At 36.7% G+C, this 23,105-nt stretch overlaps 1 protein-coding gene across 3 annotated transcripts in view; it reads right to left on the bottom strand.

Moving 5' to 3' along the window:
* Positions 1–23,105, bottom strand: part of RXFP1 (relaxin family peptide receptor 1) — a 64,750-nt gene that overhangs the window by 21,148 nt on the left and 20,497 nt on the right. For all 3 annotated transcript variants that reach the window (XM_032110093.1, XM_032110092.1, XM_032110091.1), the window contains exon 2: positions 10,317–10,472. Coding sequence is in view for 2 of the 3 variants with exons in the window: in XM_032110092.1 (XP_031965983.1) it covers positions 10,317–10,472 (156 nt within the window). In the remaining variant the exon portion in view is untranslated. The remainder of the gene's footprint in view (positions 1–10,316; positions 10,473–23,105) is intronic.

The following is a 23,105-nucleotide window of genomic DNA, read 5'->3' as shown; positions in this document are numbered from 1 at the left end:
ATGAGGGTTTCTCTATCACTATTCCTGAATATTTAACCAGAGCACATCCATTGACTTTCATTTGTATGACTGGACTCAGTGACATGTGGGAATACAGAATACATGGAGAAGGTAAGATTTTTAAAAAGAACATTGGAAAGATGGTTTAAAAATGACATTATTCTTGAAGTATGAATCACCTCAAATAAATGTTTTTCAGTCAGGAATATAGTATCAAAACACTCTTGGATTTTCTAATTCATAACTATGTTCATAGAAAGTTTTGGAAAACAAACAGCTTGTCTGCAGATTCTGAATATACAGTTAGGAGTCATAAATTCTAGTCCTCCTGTAAACCAATGAACATATAAAGTATAATTTTTCTGCGTTTCCCTGGTTCTGACACTAAGGAGTGGACACATGAGATTTTTATTCCACATTTTTGTACTTTTAAAATGCTTTGCCATGTGATAAAGCATGTACAAGAGGTGACCATCAATGCATTTCACATCTGCAGAGAAAAAGGATGAGCAGTGCCTCCCACACTAATGGAAATAAGCAGTTTGCTACAAAGGGGACGTTCATCAGCATTTTTGAGGAAGTAAAGAGGCAGTTGTGTATTTTTGGGTGGCCATAAAAATAAGGGAAAAATTCACAGAGAAGATGGATTATTTTGTGCTGGAATCATTCCAGCTGTTTGGTGTTTCTAGTAAGTTCATTTTAAGTAACGGGCTTTTCTCATGGCATGCTTTCTACTAGAACTAAAAAGGCATATCTGAATATAACAAAACAAGTTATTGAACATCTTTTGACCTTCAGAAAGATACACTTTGGGCCAGATTTTGTGCCCAAGCATGGGACAGTCTCTATTTTATCCAAACCTTTGTCAAATCCTGAAAGAACGTATTGTGCAAATAAGTGTATTTAGTACAACCATTCGGTGAAGCACTCCATGGCAGAACTGTAAATCACTTTGTGGCCGTTTAGAGTTTACATGAAGGTTTGTGACCTGTTTACCTCTTTTGAGGCGAGGTTCTCCAAACACTTTAAGAAATGACTGGTAATAGTACTGGTCTTGAAATCCCAAATCTATCATTTGAGGGAGTACAGCTCAGATGAGAAATTACTTTTACCCTGAGCCTGTTCTAAAGTAGATTATGTTGGCTGTGCTTCAGTAAAAAAAAAGAGATCTGAGAAACCAAGGCATCATCAAATCTTCCTCTACATGGGATAAGTGAAATAAGTGCTGGAAAACTGGATTTATCTGACTACAGATTAATATGCTGTTTCTTGCTGAAATATGCCAATTACCACTTCTGATGGGAATGAGAAAGAGCATGCTAATCCTGAAAAACTACAGGTTTGAGTAATCATTTCAGTGACAGATCCAAGAAAGTATCTTCTTTCTCAATTAAAGACATATCTCTTACTTAGTATGGAGCTTATGATGAGGACGCTATCCATGTGACTTCCCCCTTCTCTCCACCATGTGTTCATGGGTTATTATGCAGGGAAATGCTATCAGTTAAATGCACAAACACTCTAAAGAGACTCTGTGTCACCCTTTGATTTTGCATTGCTGTTGGTGGTCATAACCTGTGGACATATTTCTTTTTTGTCAGCTGTTCAAATAAACTTTCTCTTGCTGTAAGGAATGATGTCAGGGTTTTCCCAGAGATATCTTTTAGTACAAGGAAAACCTGTGTCCTCCAGACAAGAAGCATTTCCTTTAAAAATATTTACAGATGAAGGAATAGAATTGCCCTTTTCCACAGTGTTGGAGCATCTCGATACAGCCTCATAACTTACTGCAAGACCAAAACCACACGGGGATTTTACAAAACCAAGGGCTGCGGTGCCTGGAGCATTCAAAACTGGCAGGGAATTTCACTGTTTCAGTTTAAATTTCCAAGCAGAAAAAATTAAGAACTTAGAGCTGGACACCTTATCAATCAATTCAAAGACAATTTCCCCACACCAATCTGCATGTCACTGCACGTGACACTGCACACATGTGTCCTGTACCTGCTGGTTAACTGAAATCACATGTAGGTTGTCTGTAGCTTATATGTTACAATGCTAGCATGGTAAACGAGACAGGAAACAAATCAAGTTGCATAAGGTTTACAGTTCTCTGGATGAGCTAGATTACATATTTACACAAGTTTATTTTTGGTTTTAAAAGAACTTAATTAGGCTAGTGCAACTTTTAAGAAAACAGGCAGGTTCAAATTTCCAAAAGATAAACATCTTCTCAATGTTGCACCTTTATTCCCGTGAAATAAGTGCATAGAGTTTTCTAGTTTTATAACAATACTTTAAATCTATATAAATTATTCTGATTTTCTATTCTGTTTTTCTTGAAGTATTTTCAATTTTTAAAATTAAATAGCATGAATGCATCTATAGAACCTTTAGTTTCTTGAAAGTTCCCTTGGCAGTAAGCCACTACAGTGGAGACCAAGAGAGACATAAGTGTAGTGAAATGTAAGTTCCTCTTATTTACCAACAGCATTTAAAAATCTCAGTAGAAAAATTGATTAAAACCCCCCAAAATTTCAGCAAAGCTATTCCATGTGCTGATATTTGCACATCAGAGTAAACCTTATTATTTCAGTGCCCTATACTGTGGATGAATGGGAATGACAATAAAATTTGGCCATATAGGAAAAAATTCCATGTGAAGCTTGAAAATCCTACCTTTTCCCAGGTATTTGATATGTTTTGACTATACTATTGACTGTCAAGTATTTACTGTATGCTTCATAAACAGAATTTTCTATCTAGGGCTCAAAACTGAATAGCACCTCATATATTCAAATCTCATATTTTAAGTATGATGAGAAAAAAATGCAATGCCAGGAAAACATGGCACCAACTATAACATCATTCATTATTAGTATTAATTTGAAATATAAACACATCAAGGTCTTCTGCAATGTGCTGAGACAAAAATGTATTTTCTCATCCCTTATGAACAATCTTGTAATACTAAAACATATATCTTTTGTACAGATGTTTTGAAATACCCCATAGAAATTTAGATTTCTGCTACAGAAATCTAGGAGGTGATTTAATGAATATACAGAACAGCAATAATTCTGTGTTAGTTTACAGACCTTCAAAGAAACACATATAAAAACACCATCACATTATACAGATTGGTACTATGTTTATACTGTTGAATTTTTATAGGTCCTTTTAGAAAGAGAGGTGGTCTGTTGTAACTTATTTAGCAAGCCATCACCTGGTGACTGTGTGGCACACGGTAACAGGTGAGGTCTGTGCTGTTAGAGGCAAACAGGTGCGAGACTTCAAACAGCCACTCCCTGCCCCAGTCCTTTTGGAAACCTTTGTGTGTGATTTCCAGCCTGGGAGCTCGACAGAGCTTAGTGAATGTCTGTAAGTGAACTTTACAACTGGGGAGTGGAGCGCTACCCTTTGTTCAGAGACCTCTCAGGGCTGAGAGCAACACAATGGTAAATACATTTAGCCAGCAAAAAACTCCTCTGGAGTCAGAAACAAATTAAATCTGCATGCCTGTTCTTGCTTCACTAGACTGGAAAAATGTGGCTATGACACTGTGATTAAAAAACAAATGCAGACACACTGCAACCATTGCCTAGCTGCCAAAAAAAGAGTTTTCCAGAACGATCAGCAAAATTGGCCAGAAACCAACTTTTTAAACACTCAGGAAACTCGTGCTCTCAAAATAGCCCAGGATACTTTGTTCCATTAACTGCTCTACGTAATTAAAGATACTGCTTACAAAAAAAAAAAAAAAAAAAAAAAAAAAAAAAAATTAAACCCTAGCACATTTTTTCTTCCATTCTCCATTTATTATTTCTTGTACGTAAAGTGTAGTCAAACATGTAACAGTAGTTGCTGTTTTTTAATGTCCCATTCATGGCAAAAGAGTCTGGTTTGTGGAATTGCAAGGGATTAGGTCCAATGTGTGTGACTTTTGTTTTGAAATTCGTAAGAATTCTGGTGCTTTCATTTTTTACAATTCTTATGTTAAAATACTTTTAATTCTAAATAGGACTTGCACCAGTGTTACTTGCACATAAACACTTCCTCTAGAGATTTATTAGTAACAAATGAAGAGCCTAGATTAACAACCAGTTCTGAGATGGAGCATAAGAGCTATTCAGTAGTGTGATAGGACAGTAACCCTAATTTTAAAAAAAGCATAAACTGTACCTACTCAACCAATTCAGTTTGAGATAAAAAAGATTGAGGAATTTATTTATAAAATTTATGTATCACAGACTGCATGGGAAGAGACAGCATATTATATCTGCTCTTTTTGTGACACGTTGCAGGAGACTACAACTTCATCTAAAGGAAAAAGCCCCCACAGCTAGCACAGTGCTTCCAGTCTTTTCCAGATCTATTGAGGAAGGCTGGTACATGAGTAACAAACATTGGGGTTTTGAAACATATGAGCTTTTTATTAGTTTCCTAACTCAGGTAAGTTACGATTCTTTGCTCACTGAAGACAGTGTGAGTCTCTCCATTGATTTTAGCGGAGTCAGTCCAGGTCAGTTCTCACTGAGCTTGGCTTTGGTTCATAAACCAGATGGTGTGACTGGAGATATCACATCAGTCATATTGTTTCCATTTTAAATTAGAACAGAACATGATAAATCCAATAACTGTATAGATTTTGACTGCATGTTTGTGTGCCATCAAACCCTAATGGAAGTTAGGAAAAACTTTTAAATCTGAAAGCAGGATTGTTGATAAAGAAATGAGTGCACCTCTACTTTACATACAAGAGATTTTCAGAACCTGCAGCTACAGGATGCTGACACACAGTGTTAGTTATATTAGCGACAGAGAAACAGGGATTAATCTCAGTCTTCCAGACATACAAAATATGTTTTCAATTTGGCCAGGTAGGATGCAAAGTCCAGAGGAAAGCCCAGTACCTTTTGAGGTCTGATTATGTTTCTATATTTTTTCCAAATGAAATTTGACAGTTGATGGTTTTGAAACAAGAAATTGGAGGTAAGCTTCACTGCAGTTTACTGGGAGGCTTCTCCCCAAAAACCGGCATCACATTAACATCACAGCTAATTTAGAGTTCTGATGAAGAAATCAGGCTGATGATCCAGCAGAATGTATGGAATATGAGGAACTATTGCAACAAAGGTCTTAGAACATCAGACAGGAAATACATCTATTCAGTCTCTCAGTGGTTCAAAATTTAACTGCATTAAGGATTTTTGCAGCACTTTGTAATTAGTGTGTTATGACTACAAAATGGGAACTGACCCAGTGTTGTATCCAGCAGAGATAATTACACAAAAGTTGTTCCACTGAGAACACTATGCTTTTATCACTGCATGTAACAGTAGGATAATTTTAGTCAGGGAAAGCTGACCCTTATCTAGGACAAAAACTTGTTCATTCAGCCCTCTAAGTAGAAGGCATATGAGGGAATTAAAAAAAAAGAAAAGAAAATAAAGCATAATATCTTAAATTTAAATATTTAATTAGGAACAGATGAAAGAACTATTTTTGTGTGTTGCTAAAGCTCTTCAGAGAGTAGATATTTTGAAAACAAAAATAACCATGGATGATTACTGGCAGTGTTAGTTGTCTTCTTCCAAATGAATGGAGAACATTTATGTTATGATATAATTTTCATATGTTTTTTTCAATATTTCACGAGTCAAAATTTGTTCATCTAAACAAACACACACCTTGACAAGATAAAACACACGTAGGCTCAGTGAAAAGCTACATCATAAATATTGTTGTTCTTTTTGTTTTGCATTAATCAACTGTTGTTTTTATCTACTGTTACTAGTTCTATTTTTGTTTTATCATTAAACACCACTGTAAAGGCAGAGATCTCAAAACTCTTCTTTCCATGAATTTGTACTTGGGAATATGTACCTGGCACTTTTAGTATGCCACTGGACATCAAAGAGTTTGCCTAGGGATTGTTTAGACTGCATTAACAAAAACATTGCAGCAGTAATGTCTTCGATGTAAGAAATATTTGTTACTTATTTTAGGAACAATTCCCATGTCAACAGTGCCACAGCACTAGGTGAGCAGAATTTGTGGTTATGCCCATTTATCCTTGCTCATGTTTAAAAAGCACTGAAGTAAACAAATGTTCTAACCTCCCATCTATAAATGCCAAGTAGCTACAGAATCAAACCTTACAGCTGTAAATAAATGGGAAAAGCTCTTCCCTGGAAAATTAGGCTAAAGCCATTACCTTTGAAATCAAACAGTCTCAGTAGGACAAGACAGTATCAAACTTGCTTTGCCAACTTGATCTTTAAACAAGCTTGGGCACAGAAGCATGCTGGAATTGCTATATCTTATTTCCCTGCACATTTTGAATTTTGCAAACAGATACAAAAGGAACTCCAAGTGAAACGTGATAGAGGCTAAATTTCTTCACAATGCCCTCAGCCAAATTAAGAACTCGGTTCTTCAGCAAGGATGAGCATGGAACAGAACACCAGAGTAAAATCTACTGCTCTCTCAAGTCTAAAAAAGGAAATTCCTCAAACCCATAATCTTTATGAAAAATTACAAAACTTTAAATTATTTTTATTTAAAAATACTATTTTCATGACAGATTTGCAGAGAGACATGCTTCTACTTGATGTTCTATATTTTCAAGTTCAAAAGGTAAGATTGCATTTTCCATGCACATTTAAGGTTATCTAGCCATAGTTCAAGCAGAGCCTCCCATCACTGCAGGCATGATAAATTGCCAGCTGCCTCCTCTTACTGCAGTTTACTATATTGCCTCAAGGTCTTCCCCATTAGGGTATCACACACAGTATTTTATTGATTTTGGGAAACAAACTAGGTGGCAAAGGCATGAGTTTTCAAAGATGAGTGGCTTCACTCTACTGTGAAATATCAGCTATAATTCACTCCTTTCCAGAACTGGAAGAAATGCTGAAGCTGAGCTGGCAAGCAGGATGTCCACACCCTGAGGTTAAGCACTGACACAGCAGTCTGAGTCTGTTCCCAACTCTCCCTGTGATCCTAATTTGAGATCTTCACTATTCTGGACCTTAGTTTTATGTTTATTATTTGGACATGGAGAGAAGGGTGGAAGTAAAAGAGGAAGCAGAATTGAAGAGGGCACCATAAAGCCAATCTTTATGTGCCTGGGCTGGATATGAGCAGTGATTACAGCACATTTGAAAACACATCTCTCAGTGAGGATTTGGTTTAGCTTGAAATATTCATAATCATGTTTTGCTGTTACCAGGCACACGGTGCCTGAAACAGGATTAATACTGCAAATAATCTCAGAGACTACAACAACAATTTCTTACAACAATAATTTCTTACAAATATAATCTTACAAAGATTACAGATATAATTTCTTTATAGAAATGAAGTGGGGAATGAGACAAATTTGTTCTTTGAAAAAGGAAGGAATCACGACAAGATAGTTGGAATGACACATCTAATGAGATATTTTGCTTTGTGTTTCCATGCTATACAGCTGGTTTTACTGTAGGCTTAAGACAGTGCTTTATCATTACTGACAAAATTAGTAGTGAGACAGTTGGTTTATCTAGGTTTGTTTGAGATATATGCATTAAAAAAAAAAGAAAAAAATGGGTATGTCTGAACTCCTCTGAGGCTCTACATGGATTTTTTCTGTCCCCCACTTGTTGGGTTGAATCCTGTAGACTGGTCACCTCAAAGTTCCTCAAATTGATGCAAAAGTGTCCAGGAATTGAAAAGTTGAGCTATGTAATTAGAATACCCTGTGGATAAAATGAAAATTTCCAACAGCACTGCATGAAACAATTACTACAGTGGAATAATTTAATTTTTAATTTCTTTTGTGTAACCGGGGGCAATGACTTCAACTGAAAACTAGTTGTAAATTTTGAAAAAAATGGGGAGAAGGAGCCAGGTATAACTGCTGGCTGAGGCAAGCATACTGAACTGGTCTTAGGAACTGCAGGGATAAAAGAAGACAGATGGTTTCTCTGTCTCAGGAATCAATCACTGAAGCCGCTTTTCTTGTATTTTAAGCAAGATGAATAGTCACAAAACAGAATTATCCCACAAAGATCTCCCCACTTACTACATGTGGAGTCATTGCAGAAAATCTCATCAGGATATTCCATGTCCTCAGACAAGGAAGTGACTCTTTCTTTAATTGTACCACAAAGTTTGACTGCAATACTAATTTTTGAGAAAACATCACTGCTGAATATTACATTAATAATGGATTTCTAAAAGAGAAGAGGGAGTCAAGATATGAGAAAAACACCAGTAGTATAGTTTTTCCAGAGAGTCAATACAAAGACTCTTCATCTTTTGTAATTTAGGTTTTCAAAAATCAAGGCTAACTCATTCTTGAATTACTATACATGGAAGAAGATTCAATAGCACAGCTGAATTGTTTTGTATGTTCATTTCTATAGAAGAACACCAAGGCATTACAAAGGACTTAAAGTTTGCTATTTGTTGCTTCAGGGCTCAATAATAAATCACTTCTTGCAGCACTCTCCCTGCTCACTGATAATCCATGTTAGTCCTAATTGAATTTTTTGAAATTGGTTAATCATAATCCAAGAATACCTCAGTTCTGTATAAGATGAGATGTGAATAGCTCTGTGATTAATGGTCTCAATGACCTTAAATTTCTTTTCCTATATAAACAATTCTGTGATTCTATACTGTCTTGTACCTCCCATTACAAAATTGTGTATAACCTAATTAACATTATATTAAGCTGTATCTTTCATCAAGTTCTTGTAAGATGGACTTTGTGGTATTATACAGAAATGAAATATGGATAAAGCAACTGTTTATGGTCCTTGGACTTCTTAAACATAAGAGGACATCATCACCAGCAATTTCTGCAAATGTAGGTCAAGACGACTACAGAAAAAGAACAGAGCAAGCCATTTTTGTAAAGGATTTTGGTTATTTACAACAGAAAGTATGTTTACAACATCAATGAATGATACAAAACTACAAAATTGTGCAGGTCCATTAGATGGGATTAGAATTTAAAATCACTTTCATATGGAATAAGACACTGAAATTTCATCGGTATAATCAAAAGATACCTCACATAGGTGCACAAATCAGCTTTACATGCAGTGAGAAGAACTACTTTCAAGACCTTGTTGACTTTGCTGAGAGTGCTGGTGAAAAATACTTTTACCATATCTTGTTTGAAATTTCTTTCAGTATACATAGCTTGGAAGTTTTACTTAATATTTTAATTCTTCCCACTCCTCCCACCCAGATGTGATGGCAATGTGCCTGTCTGGGACAGGCAAACAGTTCAGCTGCTTGGCTCTGGGGAGCTGGAGGCAGAGTGTGAGGCAGGGCACTGTGCATGTGGCTCTCCTCCATGGCTACAGGAAAACTACTAAGGAATAGGAAGCCTGCTTCCCCTATCTGCCAGGGATCAGCAACTCTGGAGAGCACCTCTGAAAATATCCAGGCTGCATGTAAGGTGACAATAACAGCAAATAAAATGTGCTAGAGTCGATTTTCTCTCCCTGTGGTCTTAGCTCACAACCAAATGGCTAAGCTCTCTCCTCAGAGAATATAGCTGCCCCTTTCCAGACTATCCCAGGCCTGTGCCACCTCCGAGCTGTGTCCAAACTCTGAGTGAGAGATGTCAGGGCCATGCTCATAAATAAGCTGCATGAACAGGTAAGTGCCCTGGCAAACCCTGGCCCTACCCAGTTTGCAGTAGAGGTAAAGCCTACAAGCCAAGTCAAGGTCACAGCTACCATCCAGAGGGGCTAGGAGTGACAAGGACAAAACCACATGCAGAAGTGACCTGACTATGTGTACGCCCTGAGATTTTTACATTTTCAACCCCCAAAGCCTGCTGGTAGTGCAGCTTACACAGTACACTCACAGAGGCACATGTTTGTCCCAAATTAGGGCATAATTGATTTCTGAAAAACCTTGAAAATTCTTCTAAATTATGTTTCCCGCTTTAGGTCCCATTAAGCTTTTCATAAACTCTGTTGGAGCACACATGTATCTCTCCTCAACAACAATCTTTGATAGATCACATACATCCATTTGTACACATCAAAATGACACGTACAAAGAAGTTCAAAGCAGGGAAAAAATGGGATAAACTGATACCATATACAAAGAAAAATGTGACTCATTATTCTTTCTCTAGCAAATAGTTTGTTGGGTGGCTTTGTTAGCTAAAGCAGACCTGCTGCATCCTCTGCAAAACATGTAGCTTTCTTATTCCTGACTCTCCACAGCCTTCTGTTTGGTGTGAGCACTGCCTGGGTTTCAGTGACTACAGGTGCTAGACACAAAGAGAAGTCTCAGCCACGTACCACAGTTGTCTTCGTCAGCCCGATTCCCACAGTCGTCCTCGCCATTACAGTGCAGTTGTTGGGGCAAACACTTTGTGATATTGCCACAAGGAAAGTAGCCCAGGGGGCACCTGGTGCCAGCTCCAGAAACATGATCTTCCAAAGAGTCACAGATGACTAAATAGAACAGAAAAAATATGTTCACTTTATGATGTGTTTAAAGGTATTTGATATTATGCCTTTTTAATTATCCATTTACATTTGAGTGTGAATATCAAGCAACAAAAATGTATTAATTCACTGGACATTAAATGACAAATAGTATATGAAGTACTTGTTAAACTTGGCAAAAATCTTTTATATTGTTAGCTAATTAAAATTTCCTTTGATATAAAGCAAACAGGTAATTCCTCCCTATTCATCCTCATAATAAGATCAAAATGTTATACAAGACAAATGACCGAAGGCCACTATTTTAAAGGATTGTTTCCCTTTGCACTAGAAATTAATTTATGATAACAATATACCAGAGAAGCTATAGGTATGCCTGCCCCTGGGAGGGTGGTTGGAACTAGATGATCTTTAAGGTCCCTCCCAACCCAAACCATTCTATGACATTAATTTGTGCTGAAATTTGAGACCTTGATAAATAAGTCCTTTTATAAAAAGTCAGATTTGATTATGTTTGATTATATTCTAATTTTAAAGAAATTTCTTGGTGTAAATGTATCAAGGATCAAAGAACAGAGTTTTGCTGAAAATTGAGTAGGGCAACATGAAGGGGCCAATAATGAATCCTTCAGAAGAGTTGTCAGTCTGATCCAAAAGCTGTGGAGATATTGGTGAGAATATATCAGTGTGAAGTTTAGATATACAGATGTTCTACTGAGCCCATGCTTTATAGGAAGTAATTTCAGAGAACACAGGACTTCATTCAAGCAGTGCTGAGGGGAAAGGTAGAGGGATGCTGAGGAGGGACAGCCAGGGCTGCTGGAGGACTTGGCCTGTCCTCTGTTCTTCAGTTCTCTGTGCTGCAGCACCTGCAATTACCCACATTTGCAGATGCACGATGCCTTACCAGTCCCACCAGTGCACCTGAGGGACAAATTCTGCCATCACTATTTTTTCCAAAAAGCATGACAGATCTACTTTTTCTGTAATGGATTGCAGGGTGCCAAGGCATATTTATTGTCTTATGAGATCATCTTCCCAAGAGCATACTATGGAGAGGGTTTAAAATTACTCTAGAATTAAATTTGTTCAGTCCACAATATATTGAAAATGGAGGAAATCATCATCAGGACAGAACACTACCCAGGGTTCTGCACTTCCAAATCTTCAGTAAGCCTACCTACTACCATTCTGCAAGAGTCTGCTAGTTTAATTTTTGAAGCACTTTCAAAAAGGAGTATCACTTTCTTATTAGAGCTACCATTTGACTTAATGGATACCGTTACCAAAAAACCAAAAATCAAATAAAAATTCTATTTTAAATTTCATTGCTGTCCTAGAACAGTTCAAACAATCTCTACAAACTTTATTAACTATGATGCGGTGCTTGCTCAGATAGTAAACTGCTAATTCTGAAACATGCAACTATTTTTTCAGGCTGTTTTCAAAGACAAAGTATAAATCTTTCACACAACTTTCCCAAATTAACAAGGAATATGTTCTTGGACAACATCTGATTTTTTTCACTCATTTTTCTCTTGGACTAAGAGAAATCACCTGAAATTCAATCGAGTAATTCAGATTCATAAAAAATCTCTTCTGGAAGAACTTTCTTCCAGCTAAGCCCTTGACAATGTTTACAACTCTGAAAAATCGAAATGTAAGAGCTGTAGCTGCAGAAAACTGAGATAAATATCCTGTATATGTGCAGAATTATCCTTGCTGTCGGAAGCATCCTGTGTAGAAACACATACATTCCAGTTAACAACCAGTGAATGATTTTTGAAAAGTTGATTTCCTTTTATCCACAACTGTATAACCTATGTAATTGCTAAAAGAGCTTTAGTTCCTCAAGCCTTTTACATATAGGTACCAAAAATACAGCTACGTCCTAATCCCAGGGTGAATTCACACTTGCATATTGTTTGTAAATTTCTCTGCTGTTCTGTCCTTGTATTCAGAACATTATGATTAACTTGTTCCACCCAAAAAGAAGTAGCAAAAAAAAGCTTACGCAGGCATAGTGCTAAGCAAACAGAATATGTGTAGTACTCAGTGTCTTAAGTCTTTTTCTTAGCAAAAGAGCTGAGCAGGCAGCTGAGGCTCCCTTTGGTGCAGTTACCTGTTACAATCTGAGGAACTACCAAACCATCTGGTAAGAGACACCAGCATGGAAAAAACCACCGTAAAAGAAAACATCCAAAACAAAACATCAAAAAACCTCTTACATTTCGTCAAGCTTTTTATCCTACAAACTAGAGATGTATTTAGACTGATCTGAACCTTGTGCTTAAAGGGGCTGATCTCCATGCACTTCAAATTTCAAAAGAAAGCATTTATGTTCTCACAGTCCCATTCAATGGAATTTCATAGCATGTTCCAAAAATTTTTATTAATTATTCAAATAATATTAATCCCTGAGCTAATTAATGAATTTGCTGCTGCATTTTAGACATCTGTACTCTGCCGCAAAGAATAAGTCCCTCATGATGTTTAATGTTTTGAATTCTCTGTACATTTATAGCCTTGATGATATCTATTCTGAATCTCTGCATTACTCATTTTGTGCTATGTTGGATTACCCAGGCATGTAAATATCTGCCTGGGAAAGGAGATAATAAGGCTTCAAAACTCAACAACTTCACCCTAGCTATAAAATCAGTGAAAGCACTGGTCTTTGTCCACTGACTTGTTAACATCACTTTGTTTATGCAAAAAAGACAGAAGTTTGGACTCTGCATGTTGCATGAGATTTATGTATGGCAAAGCCCCCAACTCTCTGAGGAAATATTTGGCAGAGCTGACAAAGGTAGACAGAAGATAAGACGGTAAAAACTATTGTAAAATGCCAGATAATATTCAAACAATTTTGGATTGAGGAAATAAAAATTCAGTCTTCTGTGTGAGGAAAATGAGTAAAGATAGCACTGTGACAACAGCAATTAAAAATTACGGTTATTGTTTTGCAAATACAGACTTTACTGACAGTGGAATTTACCATGTCAAGATAAGGATCTATCACTCCATCTTTGTGATGTCGTATTAGAGCTGTTGGCTTTTCTGCATCTGATTGATTTTCCACTATATGAAAAAATTGAACCACTCTTCTTGTATCTTGTTTGCCTTTTTTTTTAGCAGCTGAAAGAGGACGAAAGTGATAAACTTGTGACAGACTTGCTTACATCAGAAGGTTTGCTTTTACAGACACCAAGTAAAAAAGCCTCTTTGTATACCTCATACAGAAAATTGTCTCTTGCGTCCTGTGACATAGAGATAATTGCACACATTTCAGCTACTCTGTACCTGAAAATTTCTCTTTCACATATTGTTCAGCATAAAGATTCAAATGTTTGCAATGCTTCAAGAACAAATAGAAAATATATAGGTGAGTTGGTATCAGTACAAACAGCAAAACCACAAAAAAACCTCTTTTTGACAAGATGCTTGTTGTCTCGATACAGAAAGATTTTCTACTTAGCAGGGCGTGTTCATGATACTGCAAATTAAATATTTCTGACTGTCATGTGCTTAGGGTCCCCCTGCAATTCCCCAAATTCATCTCAAATTTTCAAAAAGAAAACAAGAATTCCTGTTGTGCACCTTTTAAGCTTTTCCAGACCGGCTGCTTCGAGATGCTTATTGCTGTTAACAGATGCCTGCGGTGAAGAGGAAAGGGGATAACTTTTCCTGCTTGTCTTTAAATATAAGACTAAGTTAACTCTGCTTTCCTTTGCTAAAGGAATAAACAGGAGTTGGGTTGTCATCTAGTATACATGGTAAGGCTTTTTCCTCTGGTACATGAATGCAGAATCACCGGGGAAAGAACATGACAGCCCCTCTTCTAGCTCTCATAAAATGAAATCGAAAGAAGGAACGCATTTGGGAAAGCCAAGAACAAGATGTTCCCAGGACAACATGGCTTGACTTCCAAGAAAATTGATTCATTAGGCTTGCTGGTTTTGTGCATTCTTTGAAATACAGAGATTGGGTCACAAGTGCTGTTTGAGAAACCAAATAAGGGACATGTGCACTATAAGAACGTAGACTTAACGCAGTTACTTGTAGGTTTCGTAAACCAAGCAAGTATGACTCTGTAATGGGACCGGTTCTGGGCTGATGGCACTGAGTCATAAGCACTTAAAATAATCAAAGGCATTACTCATTTCTTGATACCTACTAGTCACACTAGTCTCAACTGTGGCGCATATACGTTCAAATAAAGGCATATTGTAATAGCAGGAAAACATTTTTTTGTTTTCAAGGATTTGACTAACATGAAATCCAGTGTTATGAATCCAAAATGACTCATTAATTCCATCAGCCAAATAAGCTAACATGTCTGTCCTCACTTTGAGTGAGTTAGCAGTTAGAAGTGGTTGAGGAAATCCAATTGCTCCTAAAAAAGGCTCCTTAGATGCCAAGGACCAAGGAATGATTATGGTACTGAAAAATCCACCCTTCATTTTTCTGATGGAAAGTTATTTTACCTACAAAAGCTCAAGTTCTTCAAAGAGGCTCCTGCAAAACTGGTGGTACTTTTCCCATCTCACATAACCTGTTTTAGTTGCTGTACTTCTAGACACAGTGGGAGATGGGCTGGAGAAACAGAAGACTGAAAATACTCTTGCTTTGATACAAAATGTTTTGTTCAAATAAAACAGAGTCAACACAGAAAGTATTGAAGTTAGAATCAATTTCACCCGTAATTTTTGTGCTATCTTGGGTACTTCAAGCTGACAGTTGATTAAAAAATATCCCCTTCTGCTGAAAAGTATATTAAGAGCATATGAAATGCCTTTGACAAACCTTTAACATAATACAGAACAGACCTTATAGGCCTATTACCTTCAATGATGAATCATCAGAACAAGGTTATAAAAGTTTATAACTATGAATTACTTCAACTTACAAGATGTTTAATTAATTATTAACAAAGAATAGTAGTGACAAGTGACTGACCAACTTTGATCAGATGCATTTGAATCACCAAATAACAGAAAAAAAGAAGATATGACATCTTAAAAAGATCTTTTTAAAAACTAATTTGTTGTCTGAATTTGCCCATTACAACAATATGTAGAAGTAAGTGATGAAGATTATTCTTAGATTAATTTTCCTGGTTTTGTTCGGAATTTTCAGCTTCTTCCCACTAAACAAGGGATTTTTGAGTAATATATGACTGAGACAAGGATGAAGTTAGTCCATTGTATTTCAGGATAGAAATAAAAAGTTAACTTTTGTATAATTTCATTAAACTTATTATAACTTTATCAGTGAGAATGCATTTTTTTTTTCACCATGTAATTTTATAAAGACTCTCCTAAAATTTTCTTTCTAGTGATATCTGGGAATATGTAACAGAAATCCCATATTATTTAAACAGCAATCAAACCAAATTTTAAACTGTCCATAAATAGCATATTAAAAATAGATTCCAGCTTGTACAAGAACAAAACAGAGTTTATAAACCTGTACTTTAGTGCTGTTAATGTACACACATTTGGAGTAATACCTTGGGCAAAACTTGCAGACTAAAATAGACCTTGGTCTAGCAGCAATAGATTCTTCAGCATTAGTCCTTGAGGCAAAGTGTCTGTGGCTTAAAGTATCTAAACATCTGTACAGGGTACTCACAGAAGCACAATTAAACTGTTATCACCACGCTGCCTTTTCTGTAATTTCTCCTCTGCTTTGGTAATTGTCCAGCCCTGATGTCTGTAACATCTTATAAATGTATATATTGCATATGGATTGTGTTTGTAATTTTAGGTATGATTGGGTGCAAGTGACACAATATCGTTCATTCAGAATGACAGATTCATTTCTAAAGCAATAGCAATTTTTTTATATTTAGCTGTTACTGTTGCAACCAGAAATACACTTCCAGTTTTATTGCATTACATTTATCTTTAGCAAACTATATTAGATGTCACTCTAGGAATATGTAGCACTTGAACTACACACCTGAGGTTATCTTTGCTTCCATTAAACGCAATATAGTGCAATTGATTTTAGCAAACATGGTGCATATATTATCACTGTTGCATGCTAATCTGGTAATTATCTTGGATTTTAATTTCATAATGTACCTTTATATCTTGCTGTGGGTTACACAATGCTTTCATTTCAGAAGCATTTTCCAAAGCAGAAAATTTGTACTATCTCTTTGAAAATATCACCTCCAATCTCATACCAACGTCTCTAGTTATCAGTTATGCCACAGATAATTCAGTCTAATCAATCTAGTTAAAGGGTTGGAAGATCCTTGTTGTCTAGCTGCCAGATAAATCCACCCCAGGGCCAGAAACTGCCAGTAGAGCAACTCAGACTGGTGATATGGCACCTAGCAAGAGGGTTTGGCTTTTATACCTTTTATTAATTTGTTGTTTTGTTCTGCTTGCACAGAATTTAGAATAAAAAGATTCTGATGCACATAAAGAGCTGAAAGAGATAATACTTCTAAAAGCCCCAAAATGAAGTAAAAAAAGTTGCATCCAAACCCTCAAATTCTGTAGTACATTCCCAGAGGATGAGAGTTCAGCACAGTGTCTAACAAAGACACAAATTAATGAACAGAGCCAAACTCTTCTGTTGCTCCACTTCTCCTTTTCTTTCTCTCCCAAAATAAACATAATTTAAATGATATCTGACCATTATTTCTGTTTAGAAACAAGTTCTAGCTCCATATCCTGACAAGATTTCCAACAGAAAATACATCAAGGTAAGCTTTCCTTTGCCCCTATGTTTTTTTGCACCAGTACAACTCCTCAATTTCACTAATTTCTTTTTCACAGCAGAGCAATCTCAAGATGAAAGCTGGACATATGAAACACTAGGGTTTTGGTCAATGATGATGTTAGATATTGAATAGAAATGAAGGCATCAATCCATAGGTGTTAAATACACTGTGCTAGTCGGTATCATCCCACCTGGAAGGCCCGGAAAGGGAATGGTTAGCCATCAAAATAAAGGAAACTCCTCTCCCAGAGTTGATTCTTTCTCACAACCACTACTGAATGTATTTGGCCTGGTTCTATGAGCCCCAAAAAGAAAAGAATTTTGTTGCAAGTAATGTTTTTTTTCCCCCTCATTTGAAACACACCATTTATGAGTTAATGATTTAAGAATATGAAATAAAAAAAAAAATTAAAAAATATCTCTGAAGCTTCATACCTGGAATGGCATTTTTGAAGTTTTGTAACCCTAGGGAAAAAGGCTTCTTCTATTGCAGTATTTGCCATGTATCTTACGTTTATTTTTGTCTCATAACATACTCAGTAGTAAGCTAATGAAAGTTCCTTTTTTTTAAAAATCTGAGCAATCCAATAATCGAAAATTTACTTTAGCCAAAAGGATTAAGGACAGATGTTTATCAATAAATTAGTGTCCCTAAAGCATCAATCTTTCATCTCATCTAGATAACCAGCATTCTGAATTTAAATATATAAGGGCAGTAGTTAGAGATTACTGTAAAGAAGTTCATCTCAGACTTGCTGCTTTCAGCAAGTTAGTCCAGTCAGCCATGCATAAAGTAAGCAAAAGTGAAACACTGACTAGTGAAAACTAAATTATTTAAATTAACAAACAACAGACATTTGTAATATTTCTCTTAAGTTTCCATAAACAAAAGGCAGATTTAAGTGACTTCATGACACAATATCATATACAGGAGGAAGTTTGTGTACATGTGCATTCATGCATGGAAGTAAAAAGAAATGAGACAGAGAGTACTTGTAGCAAAGCCTTAACAGAAAGCTGCAATGAAAAAGGGAATGAAATTAGAAAGGCAATGAACATGGAAATTCCTTGCTGATATTCGGATTGTAGGATATTCTGAGAATACATTATTTGCAAAGGGGCAGAACAGCAAAGAACTAACTGGGTATAATTAACCCCTCAAGGCACAAACAACCTAAAAGATCGTAACCCACTGCCTAACTTTTCTTCTGTTGAAAAGGGCAAGCCTGTCTTCCATTTTTTTCCTGTTGACTATCTACACTCTCACCCCCACCCCAAACAGAAGTTACAGCTAAGTTATGCAATTTATTCCAACTCTGGTATGCTCTTGTGATGGAGAAAAAAACCCCACAAAGCTGCAACGACCTGTTAGAATGAACATCTTGCAGTGCTGATGGTAGAAAAACAGGTTTGAGGACAGCCAGCCCAAACAGTCTGAGGAAAAGTCTGAAGGGTAGCAGTGGGAGATTCTATTATTTCTTTCTCCATCTTCTTTTGCTCTCTCGTCTCTTACTTTGCTACAGAGTCACTAGAACTAAGCTGCACATCAGGCACAATTTCAGATTCCACTAGTTTTCCTCTCCTCCCAAGTAGCAAAATCTTAAGTAAGTCTTTTAAAAATAATCTCAGTTATGCTTTTACTAAGACTCCAGACAGAGAAAAAAGTGTCTTGGGAGTCCTAATGAAGTATTTGAAATATGAAACCTAATCTGGGTTTTTTGTTTATTTTTCTTTTTTCTCCCTTTATTGTGGTTTTAGTAAAGACTAAAAGGATTGCAATGATAGTTCCTACAATGGAACTAAGCCAGCATAATTTGAAGTGAAGCTCTGGAGCACACTCAAGATTAATTTTGTAACAATCAAAATATATTATTTCTTGGTGAGCTGGAGACAGGATTATCTGATACATTTTATTTATTCACATACTCTTTTACTAAGAACAATTTATAACTATTAAGAATTTAAATTTAATACAGAACTACAAGTTCACGTTTGGAAGGTGGCTGTGCCCTGTGCCCTATAAATCTATGAGATTCCACCCTGCTGAAATATTATAAAATATGGAGCCCCTTGTTGCTCTGTTTTGAAGTAAAATAATTTGAAAGTATTTTAGGGAATATGTTTTCTAAGTGCTCACAGGACTATTTTCTGAAAAATCAATTTGCAGACTGTGCTTAAATAAATGCATCATTATTGGATTCTGACTCATTAATCTTTGGTTTGATTCAAAAATCACAAGTTTTCCAATCTCTGCTGTATTCTAGTATGAGTACACATAACTCACCACTAAAAGTTGTGACACTCCAGTTAAAATGCATAAAACAGAAATTATCTCAAATTAATAGGATTTCTGACTTTAGGAAAGTGAATAATGTTAGCTGGTCAAACCACAGAACTGGGGAATCATTTAGGTTGGAAAAACCTCTGACATCACGTAGTCCAGCTGTTTGGACCCCATGACCACAGACATCTGACTTATTTCCTCTTTTGCAGGTTGTATCAATAGAGTTTTAAATTATAGCTTGCAGATTTTATACATTTATTAATGTACATAAAGAAATGTCACATTAGCAGCACATATTTGTAAGTTGTTTGGATAGCCCAACTAGAAAATACAACGAGAAACAGAATTCAGAAGTGTGCCTCCATTTTAGACGCAGTTTGGCAAAGCAATGCTTTTGCATGGATTGCTGTGTATTTAACCTCCACATAGTCTATAGATCCTCCTTCTCTTCCTTTCCTGCCACTTCATCTAATCTAAAGGAGATGTTGTCTGCTCCTGACACTGCGTTCTCATTGCCAGCCCTGAGAGCCTGCTCTGTGGACACGGCTTCACTCAGAGCAGGGCTCTCCGGACACGAGGCAGGGCGCTGGGCTGGCACGACGAGAGCTTTGCCCCAAGGGTGACCTGCTGCATCCCCTTGGTCCTGTGACACCTTTCTGTGGGGTCCCTGTTCACCCCACCCCTGATTTGCTGACTCAGAGGGTTTTCCAGGGCAAGGCAGGAGAGTGCCTGGGAAAAGGCAGGCCTGGTCTCCTCAGGACTCGTGAGGGGCTGCTGTGACAGCTGCATGGTGACAGTGGGAAGGGGACTGAGCAGAGGAACAGTCAGAGCACAGCTTATCCCAAGGCTTTGAAAGCATCACAGCTAAATGCTTTGACAACTCAAATCACACACAGTGGGATGCAGGAAGACATTTATGATCTAAAGTCAAGGTGCTGGTAAATTTTTAATGTCTATCATATTAAAGAGTGTACCTCTTCTTAAAAAAAAAAAAAAAATGAAAAACCAAACCTGTAAGGTCCTTACTTTATTTGACCTATACAATTACCTAAATTTATTTGGTGAATGTCTATTAAATATTCTTAGCTCTTAATGCTTCCCTACATAAAATGTACAGGATGTTGCTAGACAGATCCATAATTTTTATTATGATACCTGATTTCAATACATTTTTATGTGTTATCTGATGTCACAACCTAGACACATTTTAAGAGCTTGAATAAGAGAATTATATCACAATAAAATAATTATTACTTGTGAGATCATATCCCAGTACTTAAAACAATGCAAACTATCTGTAAGAATCTTCAAAGCTGCAAATCTGTAAATACAAAAAATATTTATCTGGGCAAGAAACCGATCTAGGTAAATGATGATGTGAAAGCAGTGAATATGTAAATGAAAGATTAAAAAAAAAAAGAACAGAAATATGTACAAGGTGTTTTATTTTTGCTAAAAGATATTAAGAAAAAGAAAGACATGAGTGTGAGATATGAGTCTTAGGGGTGTAGAAAAGCCAGCTGTTCAATACCTGTTTCTGATATGTTTTTGGAAAAGTAGAAAGTGGCTATACTCTTTCTGCATGGTGCTGAGAACCCATACTGAAGATAAAGCAGGATTTATAAATTAATGTTTGCAGATTATTTGGTTACTAGAAAGAATTCATGTCTGAAAACCAGTGTCTATAATTTCCAGGTAAGACTACATAACAGTTGATTCACATGTTTTAACATGTAATTGAAGTCCAGAAAATGAGGTCAAGGGGAGTATTTTTATGATAGTTGGGCCTTCTTGAATCAAACCTCTAAAAATGTGGATCATCTTTGTCAACTGTATTGCTATTAAATACTCCAGACTAATCAAGAAATTCAACCACGTGGCTTTTAAATTAATTAATGTAGTCTTTTTCTCCCCCCACCCCCCGAATTTTGGCTTTAACTATGATATGTGCAGAACTTAAGTTTCATTAAGGGCTGCTATTCTTAGCTTATTCCAAAGAAGAGCTGATCTATTCCTAGGTGGTTTTTTTTGAATTGTAACTGAAAACCAAAACAAAACAGGGCAAAAATATATTTCTAAGTTAAAAAAAATACCACTTCCACCCTTACAAGCACTATGCCTTTTTCCCTATGTTAAGCATAATCTTGACAGACAGGTCTGTGATGGGAAAAGCCTCTTCTCCCAGGTCAAGCCAGTTATTTCTTCTGCAGAACAGAAGAGAAAGAGGTGTGGACACTTCCTTTGACAGACCTGTGCATATCTTTGAGCCTCAGTGACTGTACAGTCTCTCCCACTCCTAGTGCCATATTGACACTTGCTCTTCTCTGGTAGAAACAAGTACTGGACTGAGAAAAAACATTTTAACCAAATAAAGCCTCAAGATTGATACAGAGCAGACGGGTGGAACACGACAACCTGTGCTATAGAGGACTGGGTGATTTAACATCCTCTCTGGATAAACTCTGCTAAGTGATCTCATGTGCACAGATCCCTCAGGATCTGTGTAACTGCTGCTGGGCTCTTCCTCCCACTGCCTGCTCACCCTCTTCCCTTGACATGAGGTCAGCTTGTCCTCCCAGGGCTGGATCTCCCCATCAGGCCACAGCTGGTGGCTCCTTAGACTTGTTCAAACCCCGGTTTTCCCATTTCTTCCTGATATATTTGTCTTGCCCTGTCACACCAGTCAGTCGCATGCTGGATCCCCCATGAGCATTGGGGGAGACAGAGCAGGGAGTGAGCACAATACTAAGCATTACTTCTTTGCTTATACACAGCCACTCTATGTGCAACATCAGTTATCAGCAACATATAATCTAAATCTGAATGCAAATAAAGATCTTTAAATTTCATGCATTTCTGATAACACACCTCTGTATGATACTAAAGGCATTTTTTCTATGCTTTGATTAGTCTTCTGGTGTATTACTGGAATCTTGATGCTTAGTCTACAGTTTAACCACTTAGAAGTTATGATATTAGTTTCCTAATTAGTTCCTCATGCAGCTACAATAATTAGACTTTACACTTTTAAGTCTTCAGAGATTGCTTCAATTACAGTTTAGAATATGATATTATTGCCCAGAATGGGAGCTGAGACATCAACATATGTATGGCAAGGGTTTCTTCTAATTTTAGGTTTTTACTTTCAGAATCAGTTTCACAGACTACTTAAGGCACAGCTTTTACAAATGTCAGTGGCAGCCATGCAATGAACATATCAGGATGATCAAGCCAAAAATGCCAGAAAATCTGCTATATAATTATTACCCATTTGTTAGGCATTTACAGCAAGAAACAGGAAGAGAAATATTTTCCACATCAAAGTTCAGTTGCCTTCACGAAATGGCCTTCATTTTGTGATCCCTAGCCTCATCCACATTTTATCCTAACCTACAGCAAATGAAGAAGCGGTCACACAGGCAGCATAATTCACCATGACTTTTGATTCATTCTTTTAATGCAGGACAAAAAGCATGCATTTTTGTGGAGTTACAACATGAAGAAAATTCAGTAGGGCCACATAGGACAAATTAAGATTGTGTCCTTTGCCTAAATTCCTAAGCACTGAGTTTACAAAATTAATAACTTTCTCTGACATAGATAACATTAACTCTTAG

The sequence above is a fragment of the Corvus moneduloides genome, chromosome 5, assembly GCF_009650955.1.
Source record: "Corvus moneduloides isolate bCorMon1 chromosome 5, bCorMon1.pri, whole genome shotgun sequence".
NCBI classification, from domain to species: Eukaryota; Metazoa; Chordata; class Aves; order Passeriformes; family Corvidae; genus Corvus; species Corvus moneduloides.
This window is presented reverse-complemented; position numbering and strand designations above follow the sequence as displayed.